General features: G+C 40.7%; 1 protein-coding gene and 1 long non-coding RNA gene across 6 annotated transcripts in view; one reads left to right on the top strand and one right to left on the bottom strand.

The window, feature by feature from the left end:
• LOC142742502 (uncharacterized) overlaps positions 1-12,203 on the top strand; it is a 31,247-nt gene extending 19,044 nt beyond the window's left edge. For all 3 annotated transcript variants that reach the window (XR_012881399.1, XR_012881397.1, XR_012881398.1), the window contains exons 3-4: positions 1,346-1,404; positions 12,025-12,203. This is a non-coding gene — a long non-coding RNA (uncharacterized LOC142742502). The remainder of the gene's footprint in view (positions 1-1,345; positions 1,405-12,024) is intronic.
• ELF1 (E74 like ETS transcription factor 1) overlaps positions 6,552-15,827 on the bottom strand; it is a 130,373-nt gene continuing 121,097 nt past the window's right edge. For all 3 annotated transcript variants that reach the window (XM_075852295.1, XM_075852296.1, XM_075852297.1), the window contains 6 exons: positions 14,840-14,947; positions 12,010-12,168; positions 11,812-11,895; positions 10,822-11,014; positions 8,823-9,257; positions 6,552-8,042 (listed from right to left, as the gene is read on the bottom strand). In XM_075852295.1, the coding sequence (XP_075708410.1) occupies positions 7,436-8,042; positions 8,823-9,257; positions 10,822-11,014; positions 11,812-11,895; positions 12,010-12,168; positions 14,840-14,947 (1,586 nt within the window). In that variant the 3' untranslated portion in view covers positions 6,552-7,435. The remainder of the gene's footprint in view (positions 8,043-8,822; positions 9,258-10,821; positions 11,015-11,811; positions 11,896-12,009; positions 12,169-14,839; positions 14,948-15,827) is intronic.

The following is a 15,827-nucleotide window of genomic DNA, read 5'->3' as shown; positions in this document are numbered from 1 at the left end:
GAAAAAAGGGCATTTTTATTTTTTTTTACCATATAACTTTTATTTTTCCAGTTTTATACATTTTTATGAACTTTTTTTTTAACTTTTGTCCCACTAGGGGACTTGGAAGACCTGCAACACTGATCTCTGCTATAATACATTACACTATGTAGGTAGTGTAATGTATTATAGCAAAAAATTATAGCGGTCAATGTGACACTGACAGGAAGCCTATCAAGACCTGCCGGAGGCGGGTCCTCAAAGGCTTCCGTACACGGCAGACCCGGAGGCCATTGTCAGGCCTCCGGTTGCCATGCCAACCATCAGTACCCCCGCAATCGCATCACGGAATGGGGCCGATCTGCTACAAACCCTATAAATGCGGTGATCGCTATCGAGCGCCGCATTTAAGAAGTCAATTGCCAAAATCACCGGTAACAGGGGAGTGTCAGCTGTCAGGGACAGCTGATCTCCCGGAGACTGTCCATTAGGACAGTGAGCACTGGGAATCGTTCAGTAACTGTACGTCCTTGTGCGAGAAGTTACCTCTCACCAAGACGTACAGTTCTGGTGATCTGGAATCACCAGATTCCAGATGTATCAAATATGGTTACAGATATGACAACAAAACATTAAAGAGGATCTGTCACTTCTACGGACACGTCTGTTTGGTAAAATAATTGTTTTCCCCATGAAATAACAATTCTGGAGCATCTTTTCTTAGAACTTTATATTGTGCCATTCCTCTGTTATTCCTCTTAGAAATTTATGAATAAATTTACAACTTTGTGTTACCAGTTGGGAGGGTGTCCCTACACAGCTGATAATCTCCAATCAGTGATGACAGTGTGAGGCAAGAACACACCCCTTTAGCAAGGGGAATGGTAACACCCAGCTGCCAATTTATTTATACATTTTTATGAGGAATCGCAGGAATGGCACAACAGTGTTGTAAGAAAATATGCTCCAGAATAGTGATTTCACGGGGAATACAATACGGTTTGCGAAAATAGACATGTCAAGAAGTAACAGGCCCGCTTGGAATAAACAAATTTCAGCATCTTATAGGGAGTTTGTATATTAGAAATTAGAATGGACCGTTATAATTGGCCCAAAACAGAAGAGAGAAACCATACAAAAAGCTGCACAATATAATTTATTACTTCTGCTGTGACAGTACAGTGCTTACAGGAATAAGTTTGCATTGTGCAGGGGAGTGATTGGCTTTACCAGTGCCACTGTCGGGGGGGGGGGGGGGGCAGGGGTGTCGTTCCTGCAGTTATTGTTTTATGTTCTGTAATGTGATTCTTATTATATTATATTTATCATTAACCATGAATGATTTCTCATTGTTTTATCATTTCAGACTAAAGAAGAACCAACCAGAGGCTGAACCTGAACTGGAGTCAGTTGTGGTTGATAAAGGTAATAGTTCTGTATTCACTGTAGATTGGCGATAGACACTCATCTCTCACTGTGATCTGATTGGTTGCGATGGGCAACTGCTGTTTATAGGGGTTGGAACCTGTTTCCATTCAGAGCTAAGAGGTTATTTCTATCATAGAAATGTATAACATATCCATAGGCTATGCCATAAATATCTCCAGAATGTTACTTCCCGAATCCCGTCCTGCCTGGAGAGGCTGCCTGCCACCACATTAAGGTGGAGAATGAATGTAGAGATGACGGTGCGGCTCTCTATTCATTTCTATAGGGTTTTGGAGACCGCCATACACGTAAACAGTTCCAGAGGTGGGACCCGCATCTCTGACATTTACAAAATATCCTGTAGAAGGGAATATACCTTTAAAATGATTAAATGGTAGCAGCCTGCATCTCCATTAAAGCAATACTAGCTGTATAAGGCTATGTTCACACTGAGTATTTTGGGGGAGGAATATCTGCCTCAAAATTCCGTTTGGAACTTTGAGGCAGATTTTCCTCTCCCTGCACGCCGATTTTCGCGCGCGGCCATTGAGAGCCGCGGGCATAAAACAGCGCGAAATACGCTTTCTCTGCCTCCCATTGAGGTCAGAGGCAGAAGCGCCCGAAGATAGGGCATGTCGCTTCTTTTTCACGCGAGGCAGTTTTACTGCTCGCGGGAAAAAGACGCCGACGCCTCCCATTGAAATCAATGGGAGGCGTTCTCGGGCCGTTTTTGCAGAGTTTTGCGACGCGGTTTCCGCGTCAAAAAACTCGGCAAAATACCCCGTGTGAACATAGCCTTAATCTCTATGCAGTGAGCAGAATAAAATGTATGTGTTTCTGGGCGTTCCTAGTTACTGCCTCCTAATAAGTGTGCCTCTCAGAACACATCATGTAAAGAGTCCGCAACAGCTATGCTTTATAAAAAAAAAAAAAAAAATGAATTAAACAATTTAAGAAAAGCTGTGGAAGGGTGGGGGTGCCTCAGGACTGGGACAAGTTGGGGACCAGAGTTACTTTAGCTCCAATTATATTCTAACTACCATGCCTAACATGCTTCTTCGCCCTAGCTATCAACCAGGGAATACCCTTCTAATGGCTCAACATGCTCTAAGGCCAGGATCACATACACAGTTTTGATGCCGTTTTTTTTACGTCCGAGCCAGAAATGGATCATAAAGGAAGAAAAAGGTATAAAGAAAAGGATGATGCATCTTCTTTTTGGGTTCATTTCAGAGTATGGCTATAGAATCTGAGCCAAAAAGTGCCCCAAAAATTGCATCAAAACGGTGTGTGTGATCCTGGCCTAATAGGGATTTTAGTAATTGATTGTCTGAATCAGACAAAGCACTTTAATCACTTAATGAAATGCCATGCTACAGTTACTTCGGTGTAGTTAGGTACTTATTGCAACAGCACGGGAATGTACATGGCAGTGATGGAGTGGGCTCAGAAGCTGAGCCATCGCCATCACCAGCAGGTGTCAGCTGTATATTAGAGCTGACACCCTGCTGTAACGGCAAGAACTGGAGTTAGCCTCCGATCCAGCCGATTAACCACTTAGATGCAGCGGACAAATGCGACCGCTGCATTTAGTTGGTTACTAGCCGATTGGCACCCCCGCGACGCAATTGCCAGTGTGCCAATGGTTGCTATAGCAACAGGAGGCCTAACAATGGGTTCCTGGTCTGCCAAGTTTGGAAGCAAATTAGGCACCCTCCCGGAGACCCCCAGGGTCAAAATGCTCACTACACCGCTAGATGAATGCCCCGAGGGGTGTAGTTTCCAAAATGGGGTCACTTTTAAGGGGTTTCCCCTGTACTGGTACCTCAGGGGCTCTGCAAATGCAAAATGGCGCCCAAAAACCAAACAAGCAAAGTCTGCATGCCAAATAGTGCTCTTGCAATTCTGAGCCCTACCGTCTGTCCAAACAGCAGTTTATGACCACATATGATGTATAGCCATACTCGGGAGTAATTGCTTTACAAGTGTTGGGGTGCTTTTTCTCCTTTATTCCTTGTGAAATTGAAAAAAATTAAACATTTCAGAGGAAAAATTTAGATTTTCATTTTAACGATCTAATAATAAATTCAGCAAAAAACCTGCGAGGTCAAAATGCTCACTATACCGCTAGGCAAGTTCTTTGAGGTGTCTATTTTCCACTGTTTTGGCCCCTCAGGGGCTTTGCAGATTTGACATGACATCCGAAAACCATTCCAGCAAAACTTGAGATCAAAAAGTCAAATGTCGCTCCTTCGTTCCGAGCCCTGCCGCGTGTCCAACCAGCAGTTTATCACCACATATGGGGTATTGCCGTACTCCGGAGAAATTGCTTTATAAGTGTTGTGGTGCTTTTTCTCCTTTATTCCTTTTAAAAATTGAGAGTTCGTAGATTTTTCATTTTCATGGCCTAATTCAAATAAATTCAGCAAAAACCCTGTGGGGTCAACATGCTCACTGTACTTCTCGGTAGTTTGCCACATGGGGTCACTTTTGTGGGGGTTCCTGTTTTGGCGCTCCTTCCCTTCTGAGCTTTGCCATGTGTCCAAACAGCAGTGTATGACCACATATGGGGTATTGCCATAATTGTAAGAAATTGCTTTTTAAATGTTGGGGTGCTACTTCTGCTTTATCCCTTGTAAAATAATTCTCCTTGTATTCTGTGTTTTATTGGAAAAAATTTAGACTTTCATTTTCAAGGCCTAATTCCACAAATTTCAGCGACAAAATTTCCTTGAGGGGTAAAGTTTGCCAAATGGTGTCTTTTTGGGTCTTTTTCCACTGTTTCGGCACCTGACGTGATGTCTAAACCCTATTCTAATAAAAAGGAAGCCCCAAAATCCACTAGGTACTCTTTTGCTTTGGAGGCCTGTGCTTCAGTCCAGTAGCACACTAGGGCCAAATGTTGGTTATTAATTTTAAAAAAAACGCAGAATCTGGCCAATAAACATTGAGTTGCGTTTCCCTGGTAAACCTTTCTGGGTTACAGAAAAACAATGGATTAAAATTAAATTTCGGCAAAAAAATATTCACCTCCACTTTGCTTTAATTCATCTGAATGATGTTTTGAATACTTTGAGGGTTACAGTCTTTACAATGGGGTGATTTATGGGGGGTTTCGAATATATAGGGCTCTCACACCCACTTCAGAACTGAACTCGTCCCTAAAGAAATAGGTTTTGGACATTTTCTTGGAAATGGGAGAAATTACTGCTAAAGTTATAAGTTTGTAATGTCTTAGTTTATTTTTAAGTCCTTTTATTGTTCTATGCCAACATAAAGTAGACCTATGGGATATGTGAACTAGTAACTATTTTGTGCGGTATTACTATCTGTCTTACAAGCACATACATTTACATTTAGAAAAAATTTCTAAACATTTTGGTGTTTTTCACAAACAAACATTGAATGCATTGACCAAATTTTAGCACTAACAAAGTACAATGTGTCACGTGAACACAATCTCAGAGTCGCTTGGAAAAATAAATTATTACCACATAAATTGACATGTCAGATTTGCAAAAATGTACCTGGCCCATAAAGACAAAACAGGCAGTGTCCTTAACCCCTTCCCGCATTTTCACGTACATGCACGTCGGGGAATGCAGCCTGTTCGCGCATTCCCACGTGCATGTACGTGATGGAGATCGCACGGGCAGAGAAGCTGTGGCCGCACGATCGCCACGGGAGCCCGGCTGTGACTGACAGCTGGGCTCCCGCTGCAACTGCCGAGATTGAAGAAATCTTCAATCTCAGCCGTTTAACCCATTAAATGCCGCAGTCAATAGCGACCGCGGAATTTAAATCTGTTGACAGAGGGAGGGAGCTCCCTCGGTCACCCATCGGCGGCCCGCGATTGTGATCTCAGGCTGCCAACGGGTTGCCATGGCAGCCGGGTGTCTAACAAAGACCCCCAGGCCTGCCCTGGCTGTATGCCTATTAAGCCGTGCCAGAGGCATGGCATAATAGATTGTCTGTCAGTTTTACATGGACAGGCAATAATGCTTTGGTATACTAAGTATACCAAAGTATTATATATGCGATCAGCAGATCGCATAGTGAAGTCCCCTGGTGGGACTAAAAAAAAAATGTAAATCAGTTAAATAAAGTTTGTGAAAAAAAATAAAATAATAAATTACAGTCAAAATCAAATAAAACTACTTTTTTTGCCGAAAAAGTGGTTTTATTTAGTAAAAGTGTCAAAACAAATAACACATATACATATATGGTATCCCCGCGATCGTAACAACTTGACCAATAAAATGAACACATTAATTAAACCGCCGGATGAACGGCGTCCAAAAAAAACAACGGCAAAATGCTCTCTTTTCTCCCATTCCCCCCATAAAAAATTAAATAAAAGTTAATCTATAAGTCCTATGTACCCCAAAATAGTACTAATGAAAACTACACATTTGCCCGCAAAAATCAAGCCCACATACGGCCACATTGACGGAAAAATAAAAACATTACGGCTCTTGGAATGCGGCGATGCAAAAACAAGTAATTTTTTTCTAAAAGGCTTTTTATTGGGCAAACGTAGGAAAACATATAAAACCTTTACATATTTGGTATCCCCGTAATCGTGCCGACCCATAGAATAAAGTTAACATGTTATTTACGCTGCATAGTACACGGCGTAAATTTATAACGTGAAAATCAATGCTGGAATAGCTGCTTATTTTCAATTCTCTCCTAAAATAAAGTTAATAAAAGTTAATCAATATATTGTAAGCATCTAAAAATGATACAATTACAAAATACAACTCGTCCCGCAAAAAACAAGCCCTTATACGGCTATGTCGACGGAATAAAAAAAAAGTTACGACTCTTGGAATGCGACCGCGAAAAAACAAAAAATAATCCTTGGTCATTAACGCGCAAAATGGCCTGGTCATTAAGGGGTTAAGAGCCGTATAAGTGATTTAGTGACCGAGTCCCCAATACAGCTCCAGGGCCGCTAACCTGAGATTTCACCCTGTATTCCACCCATTATCAGTTAGAAAAAAAACACATCAAAAGTAAATGCCTGAATGTTTTTCTGTGAACAGAGATTTATTTTTTTAATAAACCAATTAAAAATACAAAAACAGCTTGAAAAGTATTTCAACAGTTTAACATTTTTTTTTTAAATACAAATTTCATCTCTATTAATATAGCATAACATTTGAACTCTAAACATATAGGGATCTCTCGAGTCTATAAAATTAATTTTCTTTGTTGGAATTTATCTGAATGCACAGAAATTATTTTTGTATTTATTTGATATTTAGCATTTGTTTCCAGAGTTGTAAGTAAATATACATTATTTACAAATCATAAAAAAAAAAAGCTCCTCTATACCATTACATTGCTTTCATGATACCTGCAATATTCGAATGTAATGTATAGCTGGAATAATCAAAGGCACAGTAGTTATTGCTGAAGACTGCTATAACAGCGTAAGACATGGGACAGAATGGAAAGAAACGTCTTTAGAACAGTGCAAAACCTCATTGACGTTACATCGGATTCTTAGGAGATTTTATTTTCTGGCTCTTAAGTAGTCATAGAAGAGCGTAGAGGTGCAGAACACATAGCTCGAAGGCAAAGCTGGATTGGCCTTTCTTATTTACAGATTAACAAAATAGAATTTACAGAAAGCGCAGCGGAATGAACACACCGAAAGATTGTCAAAATAACTTTAAAAAAATATTTGCATCATAGACAGTTACACCATGTCCTCATAGCACAAGAAAAAGGCACATTCCTTCAATATAGAGGTCCTGGAATAAGCGATACGCCCAAGTGAAATTCTTTATGAAGAATATTGACTTTCCTGATTAAGATTCCAGAATGTGGAAAAATAATAATTACAAAAATAAAAAAAAAGCTTAAAATCAAAATGAACTGATCAGAAACGAAAAGGTTTTACTGCTATCACATACCGGGAAGAGGATTATGAAAAAATATAGATGTGCTTTGAAAAAAATACATAGAATATTGAGGAAGAGCCCATCAAATCTTAAATATATAGAAGCTTTCTATTTGATCAATTTGAGTCAAATTCCCATGGGTCATTCTCCTGTTTAATTTCCATGTGGGTTGGAAATCCATTCGAACTGGCTACAACCAGTACACATGGAGGCTGATATTTCTGCTCAATAGTCTCCTCTGTCTCTTCCTGGAAACCTTGGTCATTGGTGAAAGGAAAAAGTGTTTGTTTGGACTCTGAGGATTTGATAACAGACGTGATGACTGTGCCCGGAGTTTGGTTGAGCAGAGTTGAAGTGCTTGTTGTGAAGGTCATTACTGGAGTGGTTGCACTGAAGGCTGGAGATGAAGGCACACTAAGTGTTCCATTGCAAAGGCCCTGAACACTGCCATTGAGAACCTGTTGGACCTGGCTAGAGCTCAGAACAATGGACGGTGGAGGTGAACCGGCTCTCTGAGGGTGTAGCACCATGTTATCCTTGAGAACGGTCATCTGCTGTGCCGAAGGAATGGCTTGAAGTATAAATTTCTGTGAACCTGCGGGGGCATTGGGGTCTGTGCTTGTTATGACGGTGGTGAGAGGCACGGTTTGGAGTGTTACTGTATGCAGCTGTTGATTGCCCGGTGACACCACAACTGGGACCTGGCCTGGAGACTGGATAGTTCTAGAAAATAAATATACAGAAGTAAGTATAGCAATCTATCACTGAAACAGGTGACCTTTGCACCTATAAAGTACATCCTGTATGTTAATTGTGCGTCCCGCTCAGCTGATTGGTCGAGTTGGGGCAGATCGCCACATTGGCTGCATTGCTAGGTGCCGTGATACTCTATTAACACACAGGGCGCGCTTTTTATGCCAGATAAAGGTGTTTACACTTCAGATTTGTTCTTCCTGTGTGCTACCATAAAAGATCTTTGAGTTATTAAGTTATTATAGGTTATTATTGCTGGAAATAGGCAGATTTGGCATGGTCATATATTACACGCCAAGTTTGTCTATTACACATCTACATGGCCATTTGTCTCAGAGGGAGGCTTAACGTTTAAACTGTTGTCTTGTTGGTTCAACCCAATCCTTAGTCTGTGGGGGAGGGGCTGTACTCTATCTGTAATAGTCGGACATTTCTCTGGCAATTCACTTCAGCTGCCATAAAGCACACACACCCCGCTGTACTGAAAGGATACTAGTATCTCCAAAATGGCCGTCTCCAGGGAAGATTTTAACAAAAGAACCAACTCATCAATTCTGCTCTAAATACTTACATTTAATTAATTAAACTAAAATTAATACATAACAGATTCCCTTTAAACATTTACTATTGAGGCTATGGTTTTTCTGGAATGTAAAGCATTGTACTAGAAATTGGAGTGAAATGGCCTACTAGACAACCAAGTTGTTCTAAAATTGTACTATAACCAATATATTCCAGAGGAAAACTCACCTGATAGTCTGTACATTAGACAGTGCATCATTCTGAATGGTGCATGTTAAGCCTTGCTCAGGAATGGCCTGTCCAGACATTAAATGGACTGTCCGATAAAGCTGAGTTGGATGAGCCAGCTGAGAAGGAGTCATTGTCCTCAGCATATCTGATGGTAACAAAGACAACTGTTGCTGGCAAGGCTCCTCTAGTTCTTTCACTTTTGAAGACTTGGGTGACTTTACAACAGTGGTTAAGCTTCCTCTTGGAGATACTTTAGATGCCCGTGCTTGATTTCGATTGGGAGTAGAAACTGGAGAATGCAAATTCCCTGAGTATTCTGCAGAGTTTGAATCCTCCTCATCAATGTATATGAGATCCTTTGGCATTTCTTTGAACTGATAGACAAGACGCTGGCCTTCCACTTTTGCTAAAATACCTCTTTGGTAATAGTACCTGGAACAGGTAAACAAAAGTACTGTGTTAAGCGGTGCTAAACATCTTAACACTTTAAATTTGCTTATCGTGTCAAACAGTCCTTTTAGGGCCTAAAGTGATTAAAGCGGTTCTCAAAGCTTTAAAGAGGCTCTGTCACCAGATTTTGCAACCCCTATCTGCTATTGCAGCAGATAGGCGCTGCAATGTAGATTACAGTAACGTTTTTATTTTTTAAAAACGAGCATTTTTGGCCAAGTTATGACCATTTTCGTATTTATGCAAATGAGGCTTGCAAAAGTACAACTGGGCGTGTTGAAAAGTAAAAGTACAACTGGGCGTGTATTATGTGCGTACATCGGGGCGTGTTTACTACTTTTACTAGCTGGGCTTTCTGATGAGAAGTATCATCCACTTCTCTTCAGAACGCCCAGCTTCTGGCAGTGCAGATCTGTTACGTCACTCACAGGTCCTGCATCGTGTCGGCACCAGAGGCTACAGTTGATTCTGCAGCAGCATCAGCATTTGCAGGTAAGTAGCTACATCGACTTACCTGCAAACGCCGATGCTGCTGCAGAATCATCTGTAGCCTCTGGTGCCGGTGTCCTCGCTCGTCTGACACGATGCAGGACCTGTGAGTGACGACACAGCGTGATCTCTCGAGAACACGGCTGTGTCTGCACTGCCAGAAGCTGGGCGTTCTGAAGAGAAGTGGATGATACTTCTCGTCAGAAAGCCCAGCTAGTAAAAGTAGTAAAAACGCCCCGATGTACGCACATAATACACGCCCAGTTGTACTTTTACTTTTCAACACGCCCAGTTGTACTTTTGCAAGCCTCATTTGCATAAATACGAAAATGGTCATAACTTGGCCAAAAATGCTCGTTTTTTAAAACTAAAAACGTTACTGTAATCTACATTGCAGCGCCTATCTGCTGCAATAGCAGATAGGGGTTGCAAAATCTGGTGACAGAGCCTCTTTAAAGAAAAAAAAGGGAGGGAGGGGGAAAGCAGGGAGCAGTGGAGATGCATGTAATGTGTGACGTCCTGTACTACAGTGAGGGGGGGGGAGACAACCATGAACGTGTTCAGTGTACATGCTCGGGCTATGGAGGGTCACACAAGCAGAAAATAAACCCCAGGAGCATGGTCATTTGACTGCATCTGAGACTGGATTACAGAGACATTTCAGCTACAGACAGCACATTAGTAAATGATCCATTTGACTGCAGTTAAGCCATCTGCACACAATTTTTAAAGAACGGAAAACCTGTTTAAATACCACTGACTTTTCTTATTAAAATATAATGGACGCTTAGGTTACGAATTGATTTGCTAAGCAGCCGCCCAAATATGTTCAATCAGCTACTTCGCAACATAAGCTTTTGTGGAACTCTGAATGTGTCACTTAAAATCACTACAAATGGTAATGGAAGGAAGATAGCTGCCGCTTCCAGCACAAGATAGAGGAGAAATAGGAACAGTAAAAATAATGAACAATGCAAGTTTGGAGGAGGCTCAAGTAGGAACAGTCTGCTGAGGAGTTATAAGAAGCAATACAATTCTTCCCCATTTATCAGCTTACCTGAGTGCCCTGCCCATTGTTTCATAGTTCATGTCAGGTTTGTTTTTGTGCTTGCCCCAAAGCTTAGAAACTGCTTTGGAATCCACCAGTTTGAAGATGCCTTTTTCTCTCTGTGTCCACTTAATGTACTTTGGACATGTAGCTTTGTCTTGAAGCAAAGCCAACAAAAATTCCCAAAGGTAAATGGTATTACCTGGAAAAACAAAAGCAGTTATGTAAACAAAGGAATATAATTCCCGGGTTCAGCCAATGGCAATTATCGCAAGTGTTTTTCTCCCGAATATTAAAAAATTAATATATACGTCCTTAAAGGGGTCTTCCCATAATCAATATTTATCACCTATTAACAGGATAGGGGATAAATACCTTATCGTGGGGGTCCGACCACAGGAACGGGCTTACCTTGCCGTTCCTGGGAGCCCCATAGGAACGAAGCAGTAGTGTGCATGCTCGGCCATCACTCCATGCATTTCTATGGGGCTGCCGAAGATGGCGCTTACTGACTGATTTGGCTTGCAGCGGCGTCATGCAGCTTCTATGTAAAGTGGATACATAGAAGCTGCAGAGCTAAAACGGTACAAATCTTTTAATAAAACTATATTATAAAAATGCTTATTATGCAGAAAAACAGATTAAACAAAAAATGGCATCAGAGATGTTAATAGCCTTTGAAATAAATTGTTGAACTGTCAATATCTAAATTCTGAAGAAATCCAAGGCTTATGTAAATTTTGAGGAGAATTGGCTGACAATTTTACGTGTATAGGGACAACCAACTGTCCTGACATCTCCTATTGGGAAAAACAAAGGTTTCGATGGGTTTGAATTAGTCTATTTGTTTCCCTCAGGTATAAGTGGCACTGGAGCCGCTTATCTCACTCCTCCTACTGAAATAGCAGGCACACTGGCAAAAAATGAACATAAACATGCATGTTTAAGGGAGTCAGGGTGATAGGCCGAAGCCATGTTACATGTGTGGCCATGCATTACCTTTCCCATCTTTGCTTTTCTTCTTCACAGATATATTTGGTGTAGTGGTGGGGGATTCAGAGCGAATCGTTTTTGGTTTTCTACCTAAAAGAAAAATATTTAAGAAGGGAGAATATTATTACTTTTTGTTACCGGCCTAAAGATAAACAGAGTAGATAAGACTGGTAACAAGCCTTCATATAGTTAACCCCGCTATACCTTTTTTTCTTTTAGGCTGCTCATCGGGAGGAGATTCTGCCGGCTCCTGATACATATTCTGATGGAATTCCGGAGGTGATGGAGATCCATCTACTGTGACGGACACATGTGTAATTGGAGTGATGATCAGATCATCGTCAGATGTTCCAAATATATTAGCTAAAAAGATCAATAAAATGATGGTTTATAATTTTTCACTGCTTCCATGTTCCATTAGTAACATAGGATAGGTTCAAAAATAAATACAATGATTTCATTATATACTCTTTCATCACTAGCCAATCTGTGAAGTGTTTTTGGTGCTAGTTTGTAAAGTTTCTTTTCACATCTACGTTGGCCCTTCATTTTTACCGGATCCGTCAAAGTTAACAGATGCCAAACTGAAACAAACAGAAGGTACCCTTTCAGTTTTACTGCTGGATTTTTTTAGCCAGACTCGTAAAAAAAAAACTGAAACTTTACCTTCCATTTTTTATATTTTGTGGATGTAGGAAATGATGTGCATGCGGAGTAGAAAAAAAAAGTATCTTAAACGGAATAAATAACTGATACAAACGGAAGACATTCTGTTTGTATCCGTCATCCATTGACTTCAATGTTAAAAGAAAAGCGGAAAGCTCCTGTCATTTTGGATGAAAAACATAGCCCAGCAGACTACCCTAAAAGAACGAAGCTGAACTAAGTACAACTGAGGCTGTAAAACAAACAAAAAAACATTGAAAAAGAAAAAAAACAATGAGTATTTTGACAGAAAAGGTAGATTTCGATTTGCCGTTTTAACTTAGGCGTTGTGGTTCAGATCAATCCCTAATGTCTGGCCAGCTTTAGAAAAGTCTAAGGTAAGTCACGCCCTCCGATGTGCATCATGCAATACCATTATATATGAGCAAGGTCTTCACTACAATGCTGATGTCTACCAGAACATTAATATCTTAAGTTTATGTAGGGACATGCCCCATTGACCAGAGAAATTGTAATACCCAGTTGTCAACATATTCATACCTTTAAAACAATAAAAATCAGACCACAACTGTATATTAGAAAAAAAAGAGCCGAAAAAAGGCTGATTATTGACGTGACTGAGATTTATAAAAATCCCAGTCACACATTTTGTGACAATGTAAAAACATAGCGTGTGGTTTTCCATGGAGGCATTCTGCTTCTGTACTGTACTAATACATGTTTTTTGGCATGGGTTGTTAGATGCAGAAGTGACGTGATTCTGCGCAGCGCAACAGGACAGGGATGGACCTATTATTGTAGAATTCATGAGCCCATTATGCTGGCAATGGATATTAGATAAAAATAAGGCAGTAGGAGGCTGATCACCGCTACATCAGTTTGTTGATATAAATGGTGATCCCCAAAAGACAATGGCCGACACAGTAGAACAAATGAGCCATACATGTACTATCTATTCAGATAAAGTGCAAAACAACGCCATACCTCTACCAAGTAAAGATCGGAGAAGATTGGCCAACACCACCATACACATACCAAGTACTGATCGGGGAAGTTCGGCCAACACCATACCCATACAAAGTAATTATCAAAGAAGCTTTCCCGACAACACCATACCCATACCAAGTAATTATCAAAGAAGCATGGCCAACAACACCATACCCATACCAAGTAAGGATCGGAGAAGCATGGCCAACACCATACCCATACCAAGTAAGGATCGGAGAAGCATGGCCAACAACACCATATCCATACCAAGTAATTATCAAAGAAGATTTGCCGACACCACCATACCCATACCAAGTGCTGATCGGGGAAGCTCGGCCAACACCATACCAAGTAATTATCAAAGAAGCATGGCCAACAACACCATACCCATACCAAGTAAGGATCGGAGAAGCATGGCCAACAACACCATATCCATACCAAGTAATTATCAAAGAAGATTTGCCGACACCACCATACCCATACCAAGTACTGATCGGGGAAGCTCGGCCAACACCATACCAAATAATTATCAAAGAAGCATGGCCGGCAACACCATACCCATACCAAGTAATGATCGGAGAAGCATGGCCAACAACACCACACCCATACCAAGAACTGATCGGGGAAGCTCAGCCAACACCATACCCATACCAAGTAATTATCTAAGAAGCATGGCCAACGACACCACACCCATACCAAGTACTGATCGGGGAAGCTCGGCCAACACCATACCCATACCAAGTACTGATCGGGGAAGCTCGGGCAACACCATACCCATACCAAGTAATGATCGGAGAAGGACATATAATGCTACCTAGTGGTAGGGTTACAGTGTGAGGTTCAAATTCATACATCTTTTATTTCTGTAAGTTGTCATATCTTCCCATATGTACTTGATGTATCTTGTATTCTGTAAATATGTGGCTGTTGCCACGAAAATAAAGAATTAAAAAAAAAATGATCGCAGAAGCTCGGCCAACACCATACCCATACCAAGTAATGATCGGAGAAGAATGGTCAACAACACCACACACAGCACAACAGAAGACCAACAACAACAAAAAATACAAAATGACCAACCGGCAAACAGATATCAGTCCGCAATGATCAGTTGCATAATATTTTCATACAGCAATCGGCTAAAGCAGTAGAAATTGGGGACTATGACTGATGTCTATCTAATGTTTATGGGCAGCTGAGACCTTTATTTTAGGTGCCAGCTTTATTTTATTTTTAGTGGAAGAACTTTCATAGACTTCAATGGAACATAACCCAAATCGCTAGGTGCCCGCAAAAGATTTCATGGCCCGTTGGCTACCTGGCTCCAGGAATTTTACCAGCCCTGGAAATACATATTTTAAACATAGCATCTTATAGTCACCTAATCTTTTCTCATCCAGTAATGCATCCGGAGAGTCCATATTAAGAAGTGCTTCAGCTGCTTCAATTGTTTCCATTGTTTCATCGCCATCGTGACAGGAAGCTTCAACTAAAAGATTATTTTACGTTACTATTTTGTTTTTGTTAGAAATGTAAGATATGCTTTGTGGATTCGATTTATGATATGGAAACCTTTAACTATACATCATTCAGTCATAACATAAACCACTGACAAGTGAATAACATTGATTTTTCATTGAGAGAGAATTAGAACTGGATCGTGGCTCAATGAAAGAAGGTGGACTGATCTGAATAATCCCGTTTTCTTTTACATCATGTGGACAGCCGGGTGTGTGGACGATGCTTATCTGGGTTAGAGATGGCACTACGATGGACTAACGGCCTCTTAACGGGACAATGTGCCCTACCACACTTTAAAAATTGTTCAGGAATGGTATATGATATATGACAAAGCTTGGAAGGTATTGTCTTGGCTTTCAAATTCCCCATATCTCAATCTGATCAAACATCTGTGGGATGTGCTAGAAAAAAACAGTCCAAATCCATGGAGGTTCCACCTCACAACTTACGGGACATAAAGGCTGCGAACACCTAGATACCACAGGACACCTCCAGGAGGTCTTGTGGAGTCTATGCCTCGACAGGTCAGAGCTGTTTTAGCGGCAGTGGTTTTAATATTATGGCTGAATGGTGTAATCCATAAATCAGAACTTGAAATTTCCTCCATCTCAAATCACATTTCCCAGAAGCTTCAAGTTGGTCATAATTATGCATTTTCAAAATTCACCAGCAGATGGCACTATTGCTTTATCAGTGCCTTGGAATGAGGCTTGGCAAATAATAGAATGTTGTATGGCGTTGGCCACTGTAAACTGGATTGTGTAAGATACTTGTGTGTCATGAAAGGCAAAATATATTATAAAAATACCAGAAAAAAATTACAAGTGCAGTACCCACTTAGGACCGTT

This window comes from Rhinoderma darwinii, chromosome 2 (genome assembly GCF_050947455.1).
Source record: "Rhinoderma darwinii isolate aRhiDar2 chromosome 2, aRhiDar2.hap1, whole genome shotgun sequence".
In the NCBI taxonomy this organism is placed as follows: Eukaryota; Metazoa; Chordata; class Amphibia; order Anura; family Rhinodermatidae; genus Rhinoderma; species Rhinoderma darwinii.
The sequence above is the reverse complement of the archived record's forward strand: the minus strand, read 5'-3'. Positions and strand labels throughout refer to the sequence as shown.